Below are 21460 nucleotides of genomic sequence, written 5' to 3' on the forward strand. Positions count from 1 at the left end.
CTCTGTACAGGACGTCCAGACTTAAAACTGTGACATGTAACGTCTCAGAGTATAATGTCCTCTACAGAGGACAAAACTCCATGGGAAAGGTTGTTATATTTTATTTTATACATGTAAATTCACATTTGGTGTGCAAGCCATCACATAATATGACTTGACGACTTGACAAGGTTTGAGACTTTGAGTGCAAGAGAATATTTCATACCTTACACTGTAAAAGATTTCAAGCAGTTTCAACTAATTATTATTTAGTAACTAGTTCCACAGAAATTTTACGTTCAGTCAATTTCTGACTTCAAAGTGTTATCTGAATTGTTATTTAGTTGGCTCAACCTTTACTGAACTAGTTTTATAGTCCATTCAACTAAAATGTTTTAATTGGTCAAACATTCAGAAGACTACAGAAAGTTGTGTAAATTAAAATTTAACCGTTTACTCTATGTGTTTTATATGTTACCTCAACTAAGATTTATTATTTGGGCATCATAAGAAATTGCTGGGGAAAAACATAAGCATATATTTTTATAGTTTAACAAAATTATTAAAAATGATTAACTGGTGTTTATCAATCACTAAAAACACACACTTTACAACACATAATAGCCTTTATTTAATAATCTCCATTTATAACATTTTTCATACAAACTAAACATACAGGAATGAAGAAAAAAAAAGTCACCTACATCCTTGGATGGCCTGACAGTCAGTAAATTAACTGCAAATTTTCATTTTTGGGTGAACTATCCCTTTAAAGCTCCAGTTGACAAGCATTACATCTGTAATACAACTGCAAAATGAACTAAGAAAAAACTAAACAAGCTAAACAAAATGTTGGCAAACAAACATTTACAAATATTATTACTGTTCACAATTACATCTTTAAAATGAGGCAGAAGTAAAAAAAAAAAAAAAAAAAATGAACCAGGTGTTAAAGTACATAAATGTAAGTGTTACAGTATATAAAATCAAATCAAGTCACCTTTATTTACATAGCGCTTTATACAATACTGATTGTGTCAAAGCAGCTTTACAGAGTCAAACAGGAAAATAGTTTGTCAATAATGCAAGAGGACATTAACAAGTCATTTTTCCAGTTAAAGTCAGTTCATTGGTGATTCGGTGTTGACATCAGCTCTCTTCCAATAATGTCTGTGCAATCAGCCAAGCGTCCTCAACTAAGCAAGCCAAAGGCGACAGCGGCAGGGACCCAAAACTCCATCGGTTACAGAAATTGAGTAGAAAACCTTGGGAGCAACCAGGCACAGTCAGGGGGCAGTTCTCCTCTGCCATTCGAAACCAGCATGGCGTGGTTTAATTCTAGGCTGCAACACAGATCAGATTGAGCAGAGGACTTGTCTGGTTCTTGTGGTCTTGTCCCGATGGCCAACGAGGTCTTCGGAGGGGATCTGTCTCTGGAGCTCATCTAGCTGACATGGTCTCTGCTGACATTTAGGGCCATCGAGGTTGTCTCTAGGTGCTGATCCACCATCTGGTCTGGATACGGACTGGATCTGGGTGGCTACATTCACCTCAGTGTAAGAATGAAACAGACTAATATTAGCGTAGATGCCACTGAGAACAGTAAAGCACATTATAATTGTAGTAAAAACTCTAAACATTTACACATATTACCTGGAATAAAAACAATAAACTCCTAGTCTTGAAAGTACACACAGTATGTAATTGCAGTGGAGTGGTCTGGTCACAAGCCAGTGTTTGGTGCCTGGGAGAACTGACTGGCCAGCATCTGAAATCTTGCAACGATGACAAAGCACCAATGAAACCTTTGGCTACACCCTGATGGAGAAAAATAAATAAATTCTAAGTTAAAAAAAATGAAATGATGCCTTTTAAATCATTTACAATGTATCAATATCAGTTAATTAAATGTGTGATGAAACAGAAGTTGCAACCTTTTTTTTTGGTACAAATCCATTCCACAATCCATTGCACAACAGGGAGCATTGATGCTGACTGGATTAGTAATAGAACATGTACATTTCATATTATAGGGCTAAGTTACCTCAAATAGCATAAAAATAATATCAAAATATAACAGTTCTGCCTGTTGTTGATAAATACCAGTGGTGAGGTTTTACAAATTGATTGATCAGTTGTAGTGTTCACTGAGCCACAGTCTTCCCCAGTGCAGGATCTCGTGTTCACTATCTAGTGATTCACTACCTAGGGAACTGACTGAGACGCTTTGAACAGCCTTGTGAAACGATTCGACGAACTTCTCTTCCAAAGAGCCTTCACGAGACCAGAAACGCTGTGTCAACATTCTGCGTTCTGAATGTTGACTGGATTTGAAAATAACCATTCATTTAATGTTTTTAATATATATTTGTGCAGACCTAATATAATATGTCTTCTCAACTAAGCCCAAGCAATAAAATTAGTTCAACTTAAATATTTTTGCCCTTCCAACATTTTGTTAATTGGATTTTTTTACAGTGTATATTAAAGTGTTTATGAAAAAGTGTGTTATCTGAAATTAAAAGTCTATTATTAATGTATTATATGAAATATGCAAGTGGAGGGTGTCAGAGTGTTTTAATTCATTCATTCATTCGTTCATTGTTTGTTCATTCATTCATTCATTCATTGTACACATCTGCTTCAAATCTAATCACATATGACTTTGTGTCAAACTTTCATATGTTTTTCCCTTTATCTATAATTTATTCATTTTAATTCCTGCTAATTTTTCAGTCAAATTTATTTATGCTGAATGCAAAACATTTTCAGGAGTATCAGATTTTTCTTGAGTGCATTTTCACAAGTGTCAGATTTGTGTATATATGTATATATATACAGTAGATAGATAGATAGATAGATAGATAGATAGAAATACAAGGTTGCAGCTTGAATTAACAAAACCACTTATAAACAAGTTTAAATTGTGTTGTGTCCTTTAGTTGCAGTTTAACCTGATAATATGATATTATTATTATTATTATTATTATTATTATTAAAATTATTAACTCTCAGATCAACACAGTTTTTCATGTGGCTTGAATTTTATTTATATATATATATATATATATATATATATATATATATATATATATATATATATATATATTCTGAAATGGTAGTGGATATTAAATATGCTTAATAATGAAAACAAATAAACACATACATATATTTATATTATTTTTCGAAACTAATGTAATTTATGAATATTTTGTCAGGTCGCTATCTTCTTTTTTGTTTTTTTTTCCTACGCGTTGCGGTGTTATTTGAGATAAAGCATGAACTTTAAAGTAATTCATTGGTGGCCTAATTAGTGTCAGTATTGTTTTAAAGTGGGTAATTGTGTTTACTGCTGTTGGGCTAATTTGAGCCTTACTCTGGGATGCTGTTTTTTCCCACCCTTAAAGTTAAACTGTCAAGTTAATAAAATGCGGTGGTGAACCTGCCGGAGCTCTTTGTGCAGAGACAGCCTCTATGCAAAGAGTCTAATTACATGCCCCTATTAGAGCTTATCAAACTGAACCACACTATATGCAGAGAGGAGGAGAAAACCTGATTTGTTAAAAGAGCACAGTCATGCTTATAAAGGGGTTTTAGAAGACAAACCAGAATCTTTATATAAAGATAAACAGGGTTTCTTTACATTGCATGCTTTTTCTGTCTTTTAAATCAGGAGATTATCATTTGTCATATTGCATATGATTCTTCCTATCTTGTATGAAAGCTGCATGAGCCAGAAATTATTTGCTCAATATGTCTGCAGCATCTCTCACATTGATTTAGTCCTTCAGCTTGACTGTTTTCGCTAGGGGGGCGGTTGTCAGAGGTCCCTCGGTGCCCACCCTAATATCTTCAACACTTGCAGTGGAGCGGAAGACGTGTATTACAGACATGTCAGACAGTGATGGTACCAGTGGGACCACTTGGGTTTTTGTTGTCTGAGATTATTTGGTGCGGCTCTTGCTCTCCGGTCGGGGGTCATTTATTGGATTGATCATGTTTACCTCTTTAGCGTATGCCCTCTTTTCCTTTCAAGTCAACAAGTGCATGCTCTGGATGCATTAGCATGCAGGAAAGGCGATCCGCGAGCTAGTCCTTCAAAACCTCTGCTCGCTCCACATGGAGAGTCCTTAAAGGGTCTGAGAGAGTTTGCATTAATTACACCTGAAACAGCTGGAGCCGCACTGAATGTAATGAGTCAGCCACATACGACTAGAGCAGAATGCAATTAATGTATGCAAAGAAAACACCAATGATATTTACTTAAGCATGCAAAACATGGCTTGCTCTTTGTCTTTAAACTGAGCTTATGCTTTTTGGGTCATTTGGGTGTAAATGTGCTTTGAAGAACTCTGGATGTTGTGCAAACGGTTTGAATTAGTGTCCTTATGTAATGATGATGGCCTGGTTGTGTAATGTTAAAGTATGCATTGTAAAAGCATGAGGCATGTTATGTCACTTTATGTTTTTACTTCAGCCCTTTAGATATTTTTTCAGCTTTTTTTGCCACCTTTTATGGATGCTACTAGAACTAAAACTAGAAATGTGTGTGGTTTTTAAATTCAGATTGTACTGGATGTTTACTATTATTATTATGCCTCTAATTCACTGTAAGACCAAATAGTAAATCTTTCATAAAGGAATTGGGTTGTAATTACTCAAAAGACATAAAAACATTCATTTGCCTCTAATTATTTGAGTAATTAGTGAAAAAATGTAATTTTAAGTTTACAGCACTCAAATGCTTTCATTTGTTTTTGGCAGGGTACTCAAATCATTTTAGTACAACCCCGTCTGACGTCACGCACGTGCTTACGTGCTCCGCCCTCAACTAGCTGCTGAAAAGACGCCATGTTGTTATTGCGCTGACTCGCCTCGGATTTTTTAAAATAAGTTTGCAACACTCGCTCGTATTTTATAAAAATAACGTAGGAGGGGATATTTTTCGATCGGGAATTTGCTGTGGTGTTGCCTGCGAGGACCTTTGTGGCGAAACGCGGCATGCGGTTTTCTGAACCTGCCGGTGATGAGCTTCTCTTCATCGTGCTGCCCGCGCAACTGGTGAGTTAACCTAAGTTCCTTGCATTATTTCTTTAAATGTGTTTAGTGTCTTAGCAGTTGATGTATTTTATGCATTTGCAAATTATTTGAACCATTTTATCCCGCCTCACTAAAGGTCAAAAATCGATTGAATTGATGAAGCAACTGTATTTAGATTTATTTCTATATATAAAGTCTGTTTTTTTGCATTGAGTGTGCACACATTAAAAAAGTTTTTGGGTAACAAGTTGTTTTGATTCGTATATTTAATTGGCTGGCTCACATTGCTGGACATAAAGTAAAATCATTTTCATAGAGGTTTGAAACGGTTTCTCAATAATTTGATTTACTTTGTTCCACGAGTTGTACATTTTTGTAAGGACAGGTATTTAACGTTATATGTATTCAAGTTGTTGGCTCAAGCCATACCAGTAAAGCTTGTGTTATTTACCTAAGGCATTTGTGTTCTTGCTTAAAATGTAACATTTTAAAGAGCAAATTATACAGTATAAATATATATAAAAAAAGAAAATATTACAACCTGACTATCTTCTCAATCTGTTTCTTTTCAGGATAAAAGTGAAGCAGCTGGAAGTTTAGTTTGGTATATTGATGTCCAATTATTAATTTTAATACGCATTCATTGTATAGAGATACTGGAACCTACAGATTGGTGAGATCCTGAATTGCTGGCCTGCTTTAAAATGGAGTCACAGGTAAAAATATTTTTCTTATCCCACTTGAAAATGTTTTATATTTAAAGGGATAGTTCACCTAAAAATGAACATTCTGTCATTAATTACTCCGCCTCATGTCGTTCCAAACCTGTAAGACCTTCGTTCATCTTCAGAACACAAATTAAGATATTTTTGATGAAATCTGAGAGCTTTCTAACCCTGCATAGACAGCAGTGTAATGTTATAATGTGCTGTCTGTATCTGCTTTTAAACTTACAAATTGGTGGCACCTGTTGACTTGAAGTTTATGAATCATCAAGGAACACGACTTCAGTTAAAAATCATCTTTAGTGTTCTACTAAAGAAAGAAAGTAGCTTAAATCTTGGTTGGCTGAAGGGTGAGTAAACGTCAACCTGAAGAACCAGAAATAAGTTGATCCGACAGGAAAAGTGTCTGAAGTACTGAGTCAGCTCTTCAGGATATGTGACACTTCAGGTGAGTGGTTACTCTTCTTAATGGCTGATAGGGTTGATTTTGAGTGATTTCGGTTGTGTTGTTATACATATACAGACGTTTTAGGGTGACGCATAGTATTGTGTGGCTATGCTGATTAGATTCCATGTTAAATCAAGATTCTCATACTCAAGTCTCTAATTCTCACTCTGAAGGAAATATTAACATCCATGCTGCTGTCAATGATGTCCATGATGAGCTGCTGTCCTCCGTGCTCCCTCCGCCTATCTGCTTGAGGATGACTCCAACGTTCTCAAGATGGGGGATGTAAGTGATCATGTTGCTTAAGCCTATGATACACGGGGCAACTTTTTGAGCAATTTTGCTGGGCAAAAAATGAGACACAGGGCACACGACCGATCTAAAGTATCCAGATAGAAATTTGTTGCCCATTCTGAATGGGAAAGTGCCCAAGCAACATTGCTCAAAAATGTTGCCCCGTGTATCATCACCTTTAGAATTGTGAGAGAGATCACTAAAAATGAAAATGCTGTCTAGTCCTCATTTACACTTTTGCAGAAGACCAAAGAATTACTACAATTATAAAGGATATAATCAAAACCTGGAACTACAGCCTGAATGACATCTGAATGGCAGGAGAGATTGTTGGATAACCAAACCGTTTTGGTTTGAACTGGCTTCCATAGTATAGAAAAAAATACTATGAAAATCAATGCAACCTGAAACTGTTCAGTAATCAACAATCTCACCTTCCATTCAGATGTCATTCAAGTTCTAATTGCAGGTTTTGAAAATAGGCTATCAATTATAATGTAGTTATTGTATGGGATAGAATGGTTTGGAGTAGATGTAAATACATGTCATTTATTAGCAGTCAGCCTTTGGAAGTTTAGAGTAACATCACTCTGTTTTTGTCTTCCGGTAGAACAATCTGATGATGAACCAGACGCTGAAGATTTATCACTTCGTCTTCTCTCCATTAGTGACAATTCAACAGTTGCCATGTTCTTCTGCTCAGAGAAGACTGAAGTTGCACTTTGGGTAACATAGTTAACGATTTCCCCATGTTGGCTCATGCATTTGTCATGCTTTTTGGACTAACTTACGCCTTGGATCTAAGTTCCCCAAAAGAGTTGGACAATACATTTGACTTTACCCGGAAAGTCTTGATGGGTCTGGAGGATGGGAAGCGGAGACCCAGAGCATTGAGTCTTAAAAATGAACTTTTGTCAGTAGAGTTTCCTCAGTGTTTTAACAAAGGTACTCCTTTATTTGACATTTCATTTAAACTTTCACTTCTGTCACTTTTAGTGAATTGTGTATTTTATTTTTTCTAGTATTGAATTTTCAGAACATTTTCTCAGTTGGTTTTTCTGGAATGGTGTACATTCCATATACAGTACCATGTTCATCCACTCATAGAAATGACAGTTTAAAAAAAAAAAAATACATTGCTCTATTTTGAAATCTTTCTCGTATATTCTATTCTTGTATAACTTTTATATTTCTAAAGTTACTGTTAGAGGTGAATTTTGGAAGTGTTCCTATTTTAGGGAAGTGTTTACAGCTGAGTGATATCCAGATATCCATATTGTCCACTTCTAAAAGTGACAGTTACTATCTCAGCTCATTTTTCAAGGACCTTGCACTGTTTTGGAGAATGTATTTCCAGTTGATGTTGAACAATTTAATGTTGATGTTTTGTTTAATGATTTGTGGTTGCTTAATAAAAGAGTAACTTGCATTTAAATTGTCTGTATTAACCCATTTTTGTTTTTTATTTCAGAATGAGTATAGTTGGTGTATAGTTATTTATTAAAACTATAATGTTTTTACGACGGTAAACTTAATTGTAATGTAACAAAAAAAAATGAAGTCATCTTTAATTAATTTTAATTGGTTCTGTGAACTCAAAAACTCCTTGTAAAATTAACTTGATCAATACTGTTATAGTAACTTGTAAGATTTAAGTTACTATCAGTTAAAATGACTTAGTAACATTTACTTAAATTATGTTTCTTTTGAGTTAATTTAACTTAAAAATTTCGATGTAATCAGTTTCAACTATTTTTTTGAGTTCTATTAACTTATCCGGTTTTACAGTGTTGCAATGATTTAGCCATTTAGGCATTTTATTTTATGGAAAAAAAAGAAAAAGTAATGTGAGTGAAATGAAGCGGTTGCATAAATTCATGCTCGCATAATAACATTGCACTTTTTTTTTTTTTTTTTTTATTAATAAAAATTCTTTCCTGAATGTGTTATGCTATTAATTACAAACAAACAAACGAATGAATGCACAAATAAATGAATAGCATGTATTATATTATTTATTATAATAATTTCTGTTATTCTTTCAGTTTTTTCCTCTATCATGACATATACCTGAGGGAAACGACTTCTCTAATGAGAAGAAAAATATATGGGTGAGAACTGATTTTATCGATCAGGAATTGATTGAATCATTGGATTGTTGTTGTTTGCTAATTGCTGCGATCTCATGTGAGTGACAAGTTGTTGGAGGGAAGAAGTTGTTTTCCTGCCTTCGTGCAAGTGAACACGTCATGCGAGAAGAAATTTATTTGCAAGGTTTTTTTATATATATATATATATATATATATTCTGATGGCACCCATTCACTGCAGAGGATCCATTGGTAAGCAAGGGATGTAATGTATTAGGGTGAATACATTTTCAGCAAATTTTCATTTTTGGGTCAAATAGTTTTTACTTATCTATTGTGACGTATAAAACAAATTTCAAAGCAGTCATGTTTATATTTGAAAACATATGTTTCTAATAAGTAGCTAGATAAGACAGTTTGGGGTGTGAGTGTGTGTAGTTTGTGTTGTAGAACAAATGGCCAAAGTATTTTCAAGCTATGTTTACCACAGGTTTTTTTTTTTTTACTCATAAATTGAAAAACCCCATTATAAAAGCCCATGTAGGAAAATCTTGAAGGAATCAACGGTGAATTAGTGTTCCGGGTTCTGACGTCACACCTACACCGCTCTATATTGATTATGTCCATCTGAAATTAACTGGATTGTTGTTTGTTAATTGCTGTGATCTCATGTGAGTAACTGGAGCTGGAGGGAAGAAATAATTGTCCCACCATTGAGTCAGTGCACATATCATCAGAGAAGAGATGGTGTTGTGAGGGGGAGGGGAAGTTAATGTTTTTCAATAAAACAAAAACAATTATGTACAGATAAATTATTTCTAGCAAACCCCATAATATTCCATTAAAAAAACTGAAATGTCCAATTTCACGGTGACTTGAACAAAGCAAAATCGGCATTTTTCCAGATAACCCCTACAACTCGCTCACTGTCATAAAAAGTCTAAAGAGTTTCAAAATAACCAAATAAGAAATCGGAGTGTCTACCTGGTCTTTGCGATATCAAATGTGTTTGGGTTATGTTCCATATTGGACTCTTAGTGCGGAATATTCATGATGAGTCCGGGCAGGAGCATGGGTGCAAGCCAGGGCGATAGATTTGGTTCATCAGCCAAGCACTTTATCTCACAGTGGGAAAAGACGCAGAGCGATCCTCTCCGTATCGCAGGTTCGCATATCAGAAAGAGACAGCCATGTGGAAAATAAAACAGGGAAATCAGTCCAAAGGTCTTCAGGTCAGGGATGTGCTGAGAGTCATATCAACCGGTCGGACCGCTCAGGGAGGAGACCACAGCACTGTGGTGTTTTAGACAAATAGAGTGATTTGGACAGTGAGGCTTCAGTGTTCCAGAGGAGGTGATGAATCATACCGAACCCAGGACACATTCATCTGAAGGTGCAGTCTGTTTCCTCAGGCTGAAATGCTTTGAATGACTGATCTCAGATCTAGGCTGATTATCAGCAGGGTCTATCACAGTGAGCACATGGTGAACATTTATGTGTTTAAATCATATTTCATCCGCCACATACAGGCATTTAGTTCTGATATAAAGACAGATGGAAGAAAGGTGGAAAACTCATCCGATGCTATCCAGAAGACCTGTCCTATGAAATCAGCCCAAAATGTTATATAATCAATCTTTGTGGATTGTAGGCTCATCAGACTGTGCTGTAGAAAGTGTGAGCTGTTATTGATTCAAGATTGTTATTAATAAAGAAACACAGATACACAAGACATCCGTTTATTTGATGATGAAGATCTTGGGATATTTATCAAGGACAATAAAATAAAATAATAAACATGTCATAACAAATATACAATGGATTTATATTCAGAGATTAAAATACCAGGAATAGTTCACCCAAAAATGAAAATTTGCTTAAAATTTCTGCACCTTCAAGGTGTTGATGAGTTTGTTTCTTCATCAGAATACTTACATCAATTGTTCACCAGTGGATCCTCTGCAGTGAATGGGTGCCGTCAGCTGAATTAACATTGTGTGAAGTGTAAATATGCGTGTGTTTGTAAGAAACAAATATATTACTAAGAAGCTTTAACTTCAAACACTTTCTCACTTCTGACCAAAAAATAACACTTCCTCCAGTAAATAAATGTCCATGTTGTCCTCACACCAAAATCCATCAACATATTTGTTTAGAACTGTTTTGGACAGTTTTTGCTTGGAAATGGTGCTTGACCTGTGCATATTTCTCTCCTTATTCAGACTCTTTCACTGGAGAAAGCAGTATTATTAATAGAGTACTTGTTTAAAGTTAAAAATGTCTTAATGATGGATTTGTTTTTTTGCAAACGCACAGCTTTTCTCTTTATAAGATGTTAATTGATGGACTGCAGTCATGTGTATTACTGTGGATTATTGTGATGTTTTTATCAGTTGTTTGAGCTCTCATTCTGACGGCACCCATTCACTGCAGAGGATCAGGTGATGTAGTGATAAATCCAATATAGAAACAAACTCTACATCTACAATCTATATCTTGGATGGCCAGATGGTGAGTAAATTGTCAGCTAATTTTAATTTAGTGGCGAACCGTTCCTTTAACTAATTGCAATGTATGTACTGTGCTCAGGAATATTCAAATGTCTTTATAATGTTTTTTTTTTTTTCTGTTTTGAATTGTTTATAATGTCTTAAGCCTATATACTTAAATTAATATCAGTTATGCTCTGCCTGTGATGCAACTGTGTATTTTTATGAAAAAATAAATATATGTGCAGTATTAATTTTAATATCTATCGCAGCTTTCTAAAATCATACAATATCACAGCTTTGTCCTCTGTCACCTAAAAAATGTATGCCTGCTGGGCCGTCCATCAAAATCTAGAAGTCTTTTAATTATCACTTTTGAGGATCCTACTGTGTTGTCATATGTCACCATCCAGAGTGTGAAAATCTTAGTCACCAAATAAATATAACCAGTAAAATCATATAAAGCTTTAGAGTCTTTGCACACCATTATTATACAATGTTTGAGGTTTCTAGAAAGTTGATGGGATTCGCAATGATGCCTAAAAAATGTTTAGTACGCTGATCATGTTTGGAAATTAAATCAGATCAATGTACTCATCTCACTGTAATATATATTATTGTGTGTAAACAGTGTGGTTTATAAAGGTATCAGTGTTGTAATGAACAGTGACATTTCTAGCTAGTGAAAAGAGTCACAGTACAAATGCCACCCAGGAAATCAATAAAAGATACCTTGTAGGTCATCAAGTCCTCTAAAACTGGAGATCAACATGCACATTCATCAAATATGGTACAATTTGGTGTCTCATGACTTTTTCATAGCATGAATAAAGGCACAAATCCACTGTGTACTACTGTGAGAATTATTAGAAATGTTATACACTGTTTTCTAACATAAAAGCTTTAACATAAAATGAAGCTAGATTTAAATGGACAGTTTATCCAGAAATGAAATCATTTACTCACCTTCATGTCTTTTTAAACATCTAAGACTTCTGTTTTAAACTGTGGAACACAAACAAAGTTTTTCTGTTGAATGTACATTTTGGTAACAGGGTTGCAAAAACTGCAAACCACATAAATGAATAGAAAGTACAATAGTACAATAATATTTAGTTTGACTTCCTGAGGCTCACCTTAACTGAAGGTTAAGTACTTTCTTTCACTGAGTATTATTTATTTGTGTTAGTATTAGTTTTATTTTACAATGGGGGGCTATAGTAGGACTATATGTATTAGTATTGAAAGCATTAGTAGCTTAATAAAAACTGAAAAAAAAAAAAAAATAGATAAATAAATAGTAATCTACAACTTTTGCTACAGAGAAAAACAAGAGTAAATCAATAGCATCATTATTAAGTTAAAAATATACATTTTCTTACATTTTCATAAGAGTACATTCAGATATTTTTTATTTATTTATCTGTGTTAGTAGGCTATTAGTTTTATTTTACACTGGTAGGCTACTAAGTAGGTCTATTTCTATATTACATGTATAGTAATTAGTATTGAAAACTTTAGTAGCTTAATAAAAACTGGCCCAGTTGTAAATAAAATAATTAAAAATAGATTATTTAGTAATCTACAACTTTTAGAGAAAAAAAATAAAAACAAGAGTAAATTAATAGCATTATTATGCTAAAAATGTACTTTTCTTTCATGTTCATAAGAGTGCATTCAGATAAATTATGTAGGCCTACAGAATACAATTATTGATTTATATTCTTTATATTTAGCAAAATATATGTTTGTTTTAAGCTGTTGTAAAGCCCAAACAAATCTGCACGGCCTCTCTCACATATCTCACATATATTGTAAGTCGCTTTGGATAAAAGCGTCTGCAAAATGACTGAATGTGAATGTAAATGTAGCTATATCTGACATATACCGGAAGTGCATGACAGTGGCGCGTTAGTTGAAAACAGACCCGCGACGTTGCCCGTGGTGACAAGGATGTGACGTTTAACCGAAAACCGCCGTTGATCTACAGTAAATGTAGTCCGTTTTGTTTTCCACCTGTGAGATAAACAACTATGGAGTTATCATCGCTCATAAAGAAGATCGGTAAGACGGTTTATAAGAGAAGCAGTCGGCTTTTTGAGCGTTAAAAAACAAACAGCTGACATCGAAGTAGCCTGATTAGCTAAACAGAAGTGAGGCTGTATGTTTTGATCAGATAACTGTTATTTGGCATAACATGTAACTTATGCATAATTGCCAGTAATGCTAGTATTGTTGTTGTATCTTACAAAAAAGTGTTTCTTTAGTTTGTTGAAGTCATACAAAGGATAATATAACGTTGTTGCGCTTGCGTTTTCATAGCAGCTCACGCACAAAGGGTCTGTCAAAGTTTTCTTTGTTGTATTTAGTTTATGATATTGATAACAACAATCAATCTGCACATTTTTTGTAAACTTGTGTAGTTGAACTGCAATCTGTGTTATAGTATCTGGAAAATGCATACGCTGCAAAAATCTATTTCTCGCTTAACGTTAGTAGTTTTGTCTTGTTTTGCTGTACACATATCTAAACGCATATCTACATTTGCTTGTATCACAAAATGACTTAAGATATTAAGTCTTGTTTTCTGAGAAATGTTTCAAAGTTTGTGTGTGTGAGTTTGTTTAAAACAAGAAAAAAAAATTAAAAGCAGAAACAAGAATATTATTCTGACCCCACTGGAAGATATTTTGTCTTGTTTTAAACAAAAACTCATTAAATTGATACATTTTTCAGAAAACAAGACTTAATTGGTTAAGTAATTTTGCTTCTCAAGCAAATTTATCTTGATTTAAAAGGATAGTTCACCCAAAAAAATTAGAATTCTGTTGTTTACTCACCCTCAAGTTGTTCCAAACCTGTATGAATCAGTTGTTGAACGCAAAATAAAATATTTTGGTAACACTTTACAATAAGGTGTCATTTGTTAACATTAGTTAATGTATTAAATAACATTAACAAACAATGAACATGTTAGTTAATGAAAATGCAGTTGTTCATTGTTTATTCATGTTAGTGCGCAGTGCATTAACTAATGTTAACAAACACAACTTGTGATTTTAATAATGCATTAGTAAATGCTGAAATTAACATGAACTAAGATTAATAAATGCTGTCGAAGTATTTTTCATTCTTAGTTCATGTTTACTAATGTTGTTAATTAATGTTAACTAATGAACCTTATTGTAAAGTGTTACCGATATTTTAAATAATTTTGGCAACCGAATTAAAGTTAACGGTTGACTTCCACAGTATGAAAAAAAAAATACTATGGGAAATCAGTGGTTACCATCAACTGATTGGTTACCAACATTCTTCAAAATATCTTTCCTTGTGTTCTCGTGGAGGGTGAGTAAACGATGACAGAATTTTCATGTTTGGGTGAACTATCCCTTTAAGAAAGTTTAAATATTGAAATATATTGAAAAAATATACAAAAGTACTTTTGCAGTGTAAAGAGTGTAAATTGTTGCATTGCATTATACTGTATTCATACATCATTATTTTTCTCCATAAGGGCACTCCTTAGTGGAAATCAGAGTTCGGGCTCTTAAAAATATCAGAAGCAAACTGGATCATGGTCTCATCGCCATTCCTGATCTGGTCCAAGAAAGGATGCTGTTTGTCTTCCTTCTGGAATGGTTTAATTTTCCAGAGGTTCCATTGCAGGAGGAAGTTCTGGAGTTGATCGGCATGCTGTCCAAGGTAATTATAATGCACAGAAGGTATGTAAAATGATTTGAGTGTCTTTATATTGCCAGGCTGCATTTAGTGAGATGTTCTCAATGACAGGAAGTGATGTTTTAATGGGCCTCACTGCAGTGGCACTATTCATTACCAATCAGATCATGAAGGGAAAAAAGTGCAAGTGGATGTCAGCATCCACAGAAAGAACCAGGCAGATTATTCTGCTAGATGGCATGTTTTGAGTAGTATCTAATTTTGGTTTCCGTTCCATGTCAAAGCACCCAACCGGAGCCCAAATGCTACGGGAGGTAGGGGCTGTCGAATTCCTAACACAGCTCTCGCCTAATGTGGATCCTCGCCTCCGAACAATCGTAGACGGCATCTTCGATCAGCTCTTCCACCTCCCAGAGGCCCTGCCTAGTTGTCCACCCACGACCTCCTATGAGCCACACTCTGTTCCCTCGCTGCAGACAGGTATAAAAACATTACATTGATTTTATATCCGTCTGTTCTGCAGATTACTGTAGATATCGATGTCATTATAACCAATGTCAGGGTTGCCACATAGTCCTGTTTGAATTGCTGTCTGACAGCAGCTCCGGATTGAACATGAGTAGACTGTCTGATTCAAGGCAGAGGAAAGCATGAAAGTGCTGGGCCTGATTCGCTTTTCAACTGCAGCTGCTTTTGTGTTCTCAGAAGACGACTCGTCGACTAGGGGATATTTCCAGTGCAGTAAACCCAAGCAGACAGATGCTCCCACCCCCAGAGTATCATGTAGGTGACATCAACATCAAATTACTTTTCGTTAACTAACTTTCAGAGAGAACTTAAACTCATTAAATCTGTAAAATGGATCACTGTCGAATGTATGTGTTAAATAATCTAATATCAACACTGATAAGAATTGTCAGGACTCGACTGCAAGTATTTTTTTCTGCTGGAAAGGTTGGGGCAATTGTGCAGATTTGCATGCTAATATCTTTATTTTTTATTTTTTAAAAACAATTTTATTAACATTTTAGCAATTTTTTATGTCTGTCAAAAAGATATACATTTATATTATTTATATAAAATTTTAATATTTCATAAAGGTTTTGAAATAAGCAAAAATAAAGCTAAATAAAGTATAAAATAAAATATTTTTTAATAAAGTTAAAAAGTTAATGTTGTGAAATATTATTGCCATATATAAATTACAATAAAATATTTTAAAATGTAGTTTATGTGATGACCGTAACTCCAGTTTTCAGAGTCGCATAATCCTTCAGAAATCATTTTAAGATGCTGATGTGGTGCTGATGAAACATTGAAAACAGTGCTGCTTAATATTTTTGTGGAAATCATTATACAGTTTTCAGGTTTCTTTGAAGAATAGAAAAGTTCACAAGAGAAGAGCATTTATTTAATAAATCCTTAAATACATTGAATAAGTAATTATTAAATGCAACCTTACTGAAAAAAAAAGTATTATTATCTTTCAAAATAAGTCTTAAGTTTAAACAATAATTTTTTTTTAATGAGGCTTTTAATTTTATTTACAAAAAAAGAAGTAATTTTCAACCATTTGTACTGAGGCCGTCCCAAATCATTCTTACGATTCTGTCAAAATCTAATCTGTTATCTAGTTATACAATGTTGCTGACAATACTTGACAATACGTCACGACTTAACTTAACTTAAGAACAGTTGTGTTCAACATATTTCAGAAACCAAATCTTTTAGTTTGCCATGCATAAAAACACATGTACATTGTACAACAGACTTGAAGTACAGTATTTCACCCAAAAATGAAAATTCTGTCAACATTTACTCGCCCTCATAAAATATTGACAGAATTTGCATATTAACATATCCACATATTGTTGAAATTGTTGCCTTTGTTTAAAGTCTTGAGACTGACTCTTTTATTTCTTTACCCTGCAGTCAGTACTTCTGTAAGATGCTTGAAGTTCTCTGTTTTCCCATGGCTGTCCTTGAACACAACCGATCGACATATATTGTCTTCAAATGAAAGGTATTTGTACCCTCTGCTTGGTGTAATTTTACCACTGATGCTATCTAATATATATATCTTATTGCCGAAATGACCTGTCGCTTGTTCAATCTTTAGTTCCCTCAGAAGCGACAATCACAATTTAGTACGAACCACCTGCGAGCTGCTTCGTGACGTCATCATGCAAGACTTCCCTGCCGAAATATTCCTGCAAAGGCCAAGTACAGTTCAAGTAAGATTTAAATTTCATTTCTGTCAGTTGTTTTAACCCCTGATGGGAGCTTCATAAGTTGAGTGACAGTGATGAAAGTGATATTGTGGGCTCCGTAATCCCCGTTCCATTCTATAATTGAATGCCACAGAATCTGATTGGCTGTACAATGCATTCAAGTCTGGAAAATATTGGAGTGACAGCGGCAAATCGTGTCTTATGTCTAGGACTGTACCGTGGTGATTATCTGGCAAGCTGACACTAGCCGTTTTAGTACAAGCATTTAAAACCGAGCGACAAGCATTGCTGTATTTCTGTCAAGAATGTGCTGGCAGGGACACATTTGAGATCCTCTTTCTGAGATATGTAGTCTCAATAGCCTCAATGAAAATGACTTATTATTCTGTTGTGCTAGAATAAAGCGTTTGAATTGTTTTGGAAGCATTCTCTTTTTTTCTTAATGCTCTTGATCTTTTGTTTAATTGTTTAAAAATTGAAGGTGCCTCTGATTCTGACTCTGGAGTGATCAGTTCAATTAGGTTTATTGAATCAACCTGATTCATTGGCATTGCTTTGGTATCACTGGAGGGGTAGTGAATTTTAAATTGGTACAAATTACACAAGTTAAAAGTCAGTATCAGGTGGCCTTTTATTTAGTGCCTAATTGAATGTAGAATCACTTCCCTTGAAACACTTGCAGCATTTAGATCACGCAGTTGTGTTGTAATGCTATAACAATTCTAAACATGTTCTTGCAGGTTTACAAGACAACATCAAATTCTGTTGTCATATATTGCTGTTTTCCCCTCTAGAGTCTGCTGTCACTTCTCGGTCTGAATGTTGATGGTGATGTCAGCTACCTGACGTTTCAGGCATTGGCCTGTCTGGAACAGCTTTGCAGGAACTTGAGGAGCCGCCTACGTTTCCACAGAGATCCAAGCTTCTGCTCAGCCAAGCAAGGTACAAATACCATCCATTATAAATATGTTAACTTCTTCTGTGGAGGTTCACTTATATTAGCTCATCTTTTTTAGATTTTTGTAGCATTCTAAAAGTCAGAAAGTGTATTTATTTATTTTTGACATGCATACATGCATTGGCTTATCTATTAAAAGGATATTTCACCCAAAAATTAATTACTCACTCTCATGTCGTTCCAAACCTGTAAGACCTTCGTTCATCTTCGGAACAGAAATTAAGATATTTTTGATGAATTCTGAGAGCTCTCTGACCCTCCCATAGACAGCAAGGATCCTTCCACGATCAAGGCTCAGAAATGTAGCAAGGAGATCGTTAAAATAATCCATGTGACATCAGTAATTCAACCGTAATTTTACAAAGCTATGAGAAATACGAGAAAACAAAAATAACGACTTTATTCAACAATTTGTCTGCTCCGCGCCATAGACGCCATCACTGCAAAAAATGCTTTTCTTAGATTTTTTGTAATTTTAAACTGAAAACAAGATTATTTTGCTTACCCCATGGACAGATTATTTTGCTTGTTTCAAGCAAAAACTCACTTAATTTTTTTCTGAAAACAAGACAATTTCTACTTGTCTAGAAAATCCTAGATATCCTTTAGATATTTTGGCTGCAAACAAGACAAAATCTAAGTAAGAAAAGCATTTTTTGCAGTGATTTTGGAGAGTATCACATACGTAAACAACATATGCAATGTATGTACGCAGATACGCTGTTTACGTTCAGATCAAAGCGTAAACGACATAAACTGCGTATCCGCGTACATACGTTGCATATGTTGTTTACGTATGTGATACTCTCCAAAATGGTGCTATAGTGTGACGCAGAGGAGATGAATTGTTCAATAAAGTCGTTGTTTTTGTTTTCTTTGTGCACAAAAAGTATTCTCGTAGCTTCGTAAAATTATGGTTGGACCACTGATGTCACATGGATTATTTTAACGATGTCCTTGCTACATTTCTGAGCCTTGATCGTGGAAGGATCCTTGCTGTCTATGGAGAGCTCTCGGAATGTATCTTAAATATCTTAATTTGTGTTCCGAAGATGAACGAAGGTCTTACAGGTTTGGAGCGGCATGAGGATGAGTAATTAATGACAGAATTTTCATTTTTGGCTGAACTATCCCTTTAATATCAGTTGCATACACTATGGTTCAAAAGTTTTGGGTCGGTAAGATTTTTAAAAATGTTTTAAATGAAAGTCTCTTCTGCTCTTCTTATACATTAAAAACACTAATATTGATATATATATATATATATATATTATAATTTAAAATAAGTGTTTTCTATTTTAATGTATTTTGCAATGTCATTTGCTCCTTTGATATCAAAGCTGAATTGAAATCATCATTACTTCAGTCTTCAGTGTCCCACGATTTTTCAGAAATGATTGTAATATTTGGTGCTAAAAAAAATTCTTATTATTATCAATGTTGAAAATAATGCTGCAGAGTCACGTGGCATGCTCATGAACCTAGTCGAACTTGAGTAGGGCTCCGTACGTCTGGCCCCTTTTTGCTGATTTGTTAATAATACATTGATGGCATATAATCATAAATAGCAGGAGTTGTCACCGTCGGCTTCTCCGATTAAGAAGAAATCCAAGCCACCGATCGCGAGTGACATGATGGACAAGATGGCGAACACTGTTACACACTTTGAGGACATTTTAAGAACCGAGTTGACGGCGACGTGGAACGAGTTCGCTTCGCACATGTCAGTTGTTCAGTCGCTATGCTCTGAACTAGATCTTCTTACAGGGTAGATGAGAGAACAAAAGAAAGTTGTCGCAGATCACGATCCCTCGAGCAACAGGTTGTGGACTTACAGGATCGCTATAGACGCAGCAATCTGGCCGGATTGCCTGAAGGTTCTGAAAAGGATGACCCTATGGGCTTTTTGAAAAGATCGCTACCGACGTGTCTCCCGTCTCTGGCAGGCAAAGAGATTGAACTGGAGCGAGCGCATCGTGTGTACACAAGGCTCTCCTCAGATTAGGGATGCACCGAAATGAAAATTCTTGGCCGAAACCAAAAACCAAAAAAGAGGAAGCCAAGGCCGAAAACCGAAACACCGAAAGAAATTATGCCAATTATTAGTACCATTGCATTTATGGCCACGACGGTGTACTAACTTTACTAAAATCAAGGCATTGCAATTGCATAAATTAATATTAAAGTTTCAAAGAAGAAATCAATTACAAATTATGCAAATATTTATTTAGCACATTGCAACAATGCACAGTATAAAATAAAATTCAAACTAAAATGTTTAACTTGACCCCACTCATGTGTACATTAAATAATAATGTACAGGCCTACTGGCCTGCTGAAAGGTTGTAAAATTAAATGTTCTCTCATAAAAACAAAGTGCATTTAGGTCAAGTGCATTTTAAATTTTTCTCTGTAGGACTACTACAAGAAAGTGCATTCAGAACAAGTGCAACTGCTTAAAGATACAATAATATTTTCTCTGTAGGCCTTCAACATAATAGTGTATCAAAACAAAGACTGCCATATCCCATATGTTAACTTTTGTGTATGTTTATGCCCTTTGCCTTGACACCATCACTGGGAAACTTCCTTGCCTTTTCAAAAACGTCCGCCACAGACGGAGTGGGCGTGCTCGGAAGCGTTTTCCTTTTCTGTGCCGCGTTCCTCTCATATTCAGCGTAGCGATCGTAATGTTTGGATTTCAGGTAGGGCTGCACGATATTTTGCATGCGATAGTCATGCGCATCTCGTCAGTAAAGCCGGTTCCGTGATTAGCGTTAAATCTCCATCACCTGTTTTCAAATGGAGCGGCATTTAATACACAGAGCAGTAGTTCACTGACAAACTACGCAATTCGCGCTCAGAATCACAGATGAATCGCCTGCGATATTGAACGTGATATTGCGTAGCTTGTCAGTGAACTACGGCTCTGTGTATTAAATGCCGCTCCATTTGAAAACATCCGTCCACACCGCAGACATGTTGCTTCAGACAAGCACGTGCAGGTCGCGGTTTCTGTTTGCGTCATCACAACATTTCGGCTGTATTGTTTCGGTGATAAAAGTCTTTTGGCCGAAAACCGAAAATGCACTTTTGGGCCATTTTCGGCCGAAAATTTTCGGTGGCCCGAATATTCGGTGCATCCCTACCTCAGATCACGCTAAACCACGGGTTTTCATCTTTAAACTGTTGCGGTACACAAACAGGGAGCTCATTCTGCGGGCCGCCAGACTTCACGCCCCTGTGAAAACATCCGACGGAGCAACGCTGTCTTTCTTTCCAGATTTTTCTCCGGTCACCGCAAAAAGAAGTGCATTTGTGCCAGTTAGGAAGGAAATGAGAGAAACTGGCATCCAGAATTTTCTTCTTTATCCTGCAATGCCGAAGGTCATTCTCAATCAAGGTGAACCTAAAATGCTATACTCCCCAGAAGAAGCAAGAGTTTTTCTCAGATCCCATTTATCCACCAACTCTCAGTGAGCTTCAGCTGAACATTTGCTGTCTAATCGGAGAAGAGATTCTCTAA

At 35.3% G+C, this 21460-nt stretch overlaps 1 protein-coding gene and 1 long non-coding RNA gene across 2 annotated transcripts in view; both read left to right on the forward strand.

Annotated features, from left to right (window-relative positions):
- The first annotated feature begins 4816 nt into the window (after nt 1-4816).
- On the forward strand, nt 4817-7883 carry LOC131533385 (uncharacterized). Its single transcript, XR_009269094.1, has 3 exons — nt 4817-5040; nt 5592-6477; nt 7097-7883. It is a non-coding gene; the product is annotated as an uncharacterized LOC131533385 (long non-coding RNA).
- A 5097-nt stretch (nt 7884-12980) lies between these two features.
- The window catches only part of rttn (rotatin), a 78032-nt gene continuing 69552 nt past the window's right edge, over nt 12981-21460 (forward strand). Inside the window, exons 1-7 of the mRNA XM_058765158.1 lie at nt 12981-13128; nt 14582-14769; nt 15030-15225; nt 15451-15528; nt 16678-16768; nt 16865-16979; nt 17771-17918. Of these exons, the coding sequence (XP_058621141.1) occupies nt 13098-13128; nt 14582-14769; nt 15030-15225; nt 15451-15528; nt 16678-16768; nt 16865-16979; nt 17771-17918 (847 nt within the window). The 5' untranslated portion in view covers nt 12981-13097. The remainder of the gene's footprint in view (nt 13129-14581; nt 14770-15029; nt 15226-15450; nt 15529-16677; nt 16769-16864; nt 16980-17770; nt 17919-21460) is intronic.

The sequence above is a fragment of the Onychostoma macrolepis genome, chromosome 24, assembly GCF_012432095.1.
Source record: "Onychostoma macrolepis isolate SWU-2019 chromosome 24, ASM1243209v1, whole genome shotgun sequence".
Lineage (NCBI taxonomy): Eukaryota > Metazoa > Chordata > Actinopteri > Cypriniformes > Cyprinidae > Onychostoma > Onychostoma macrolepis.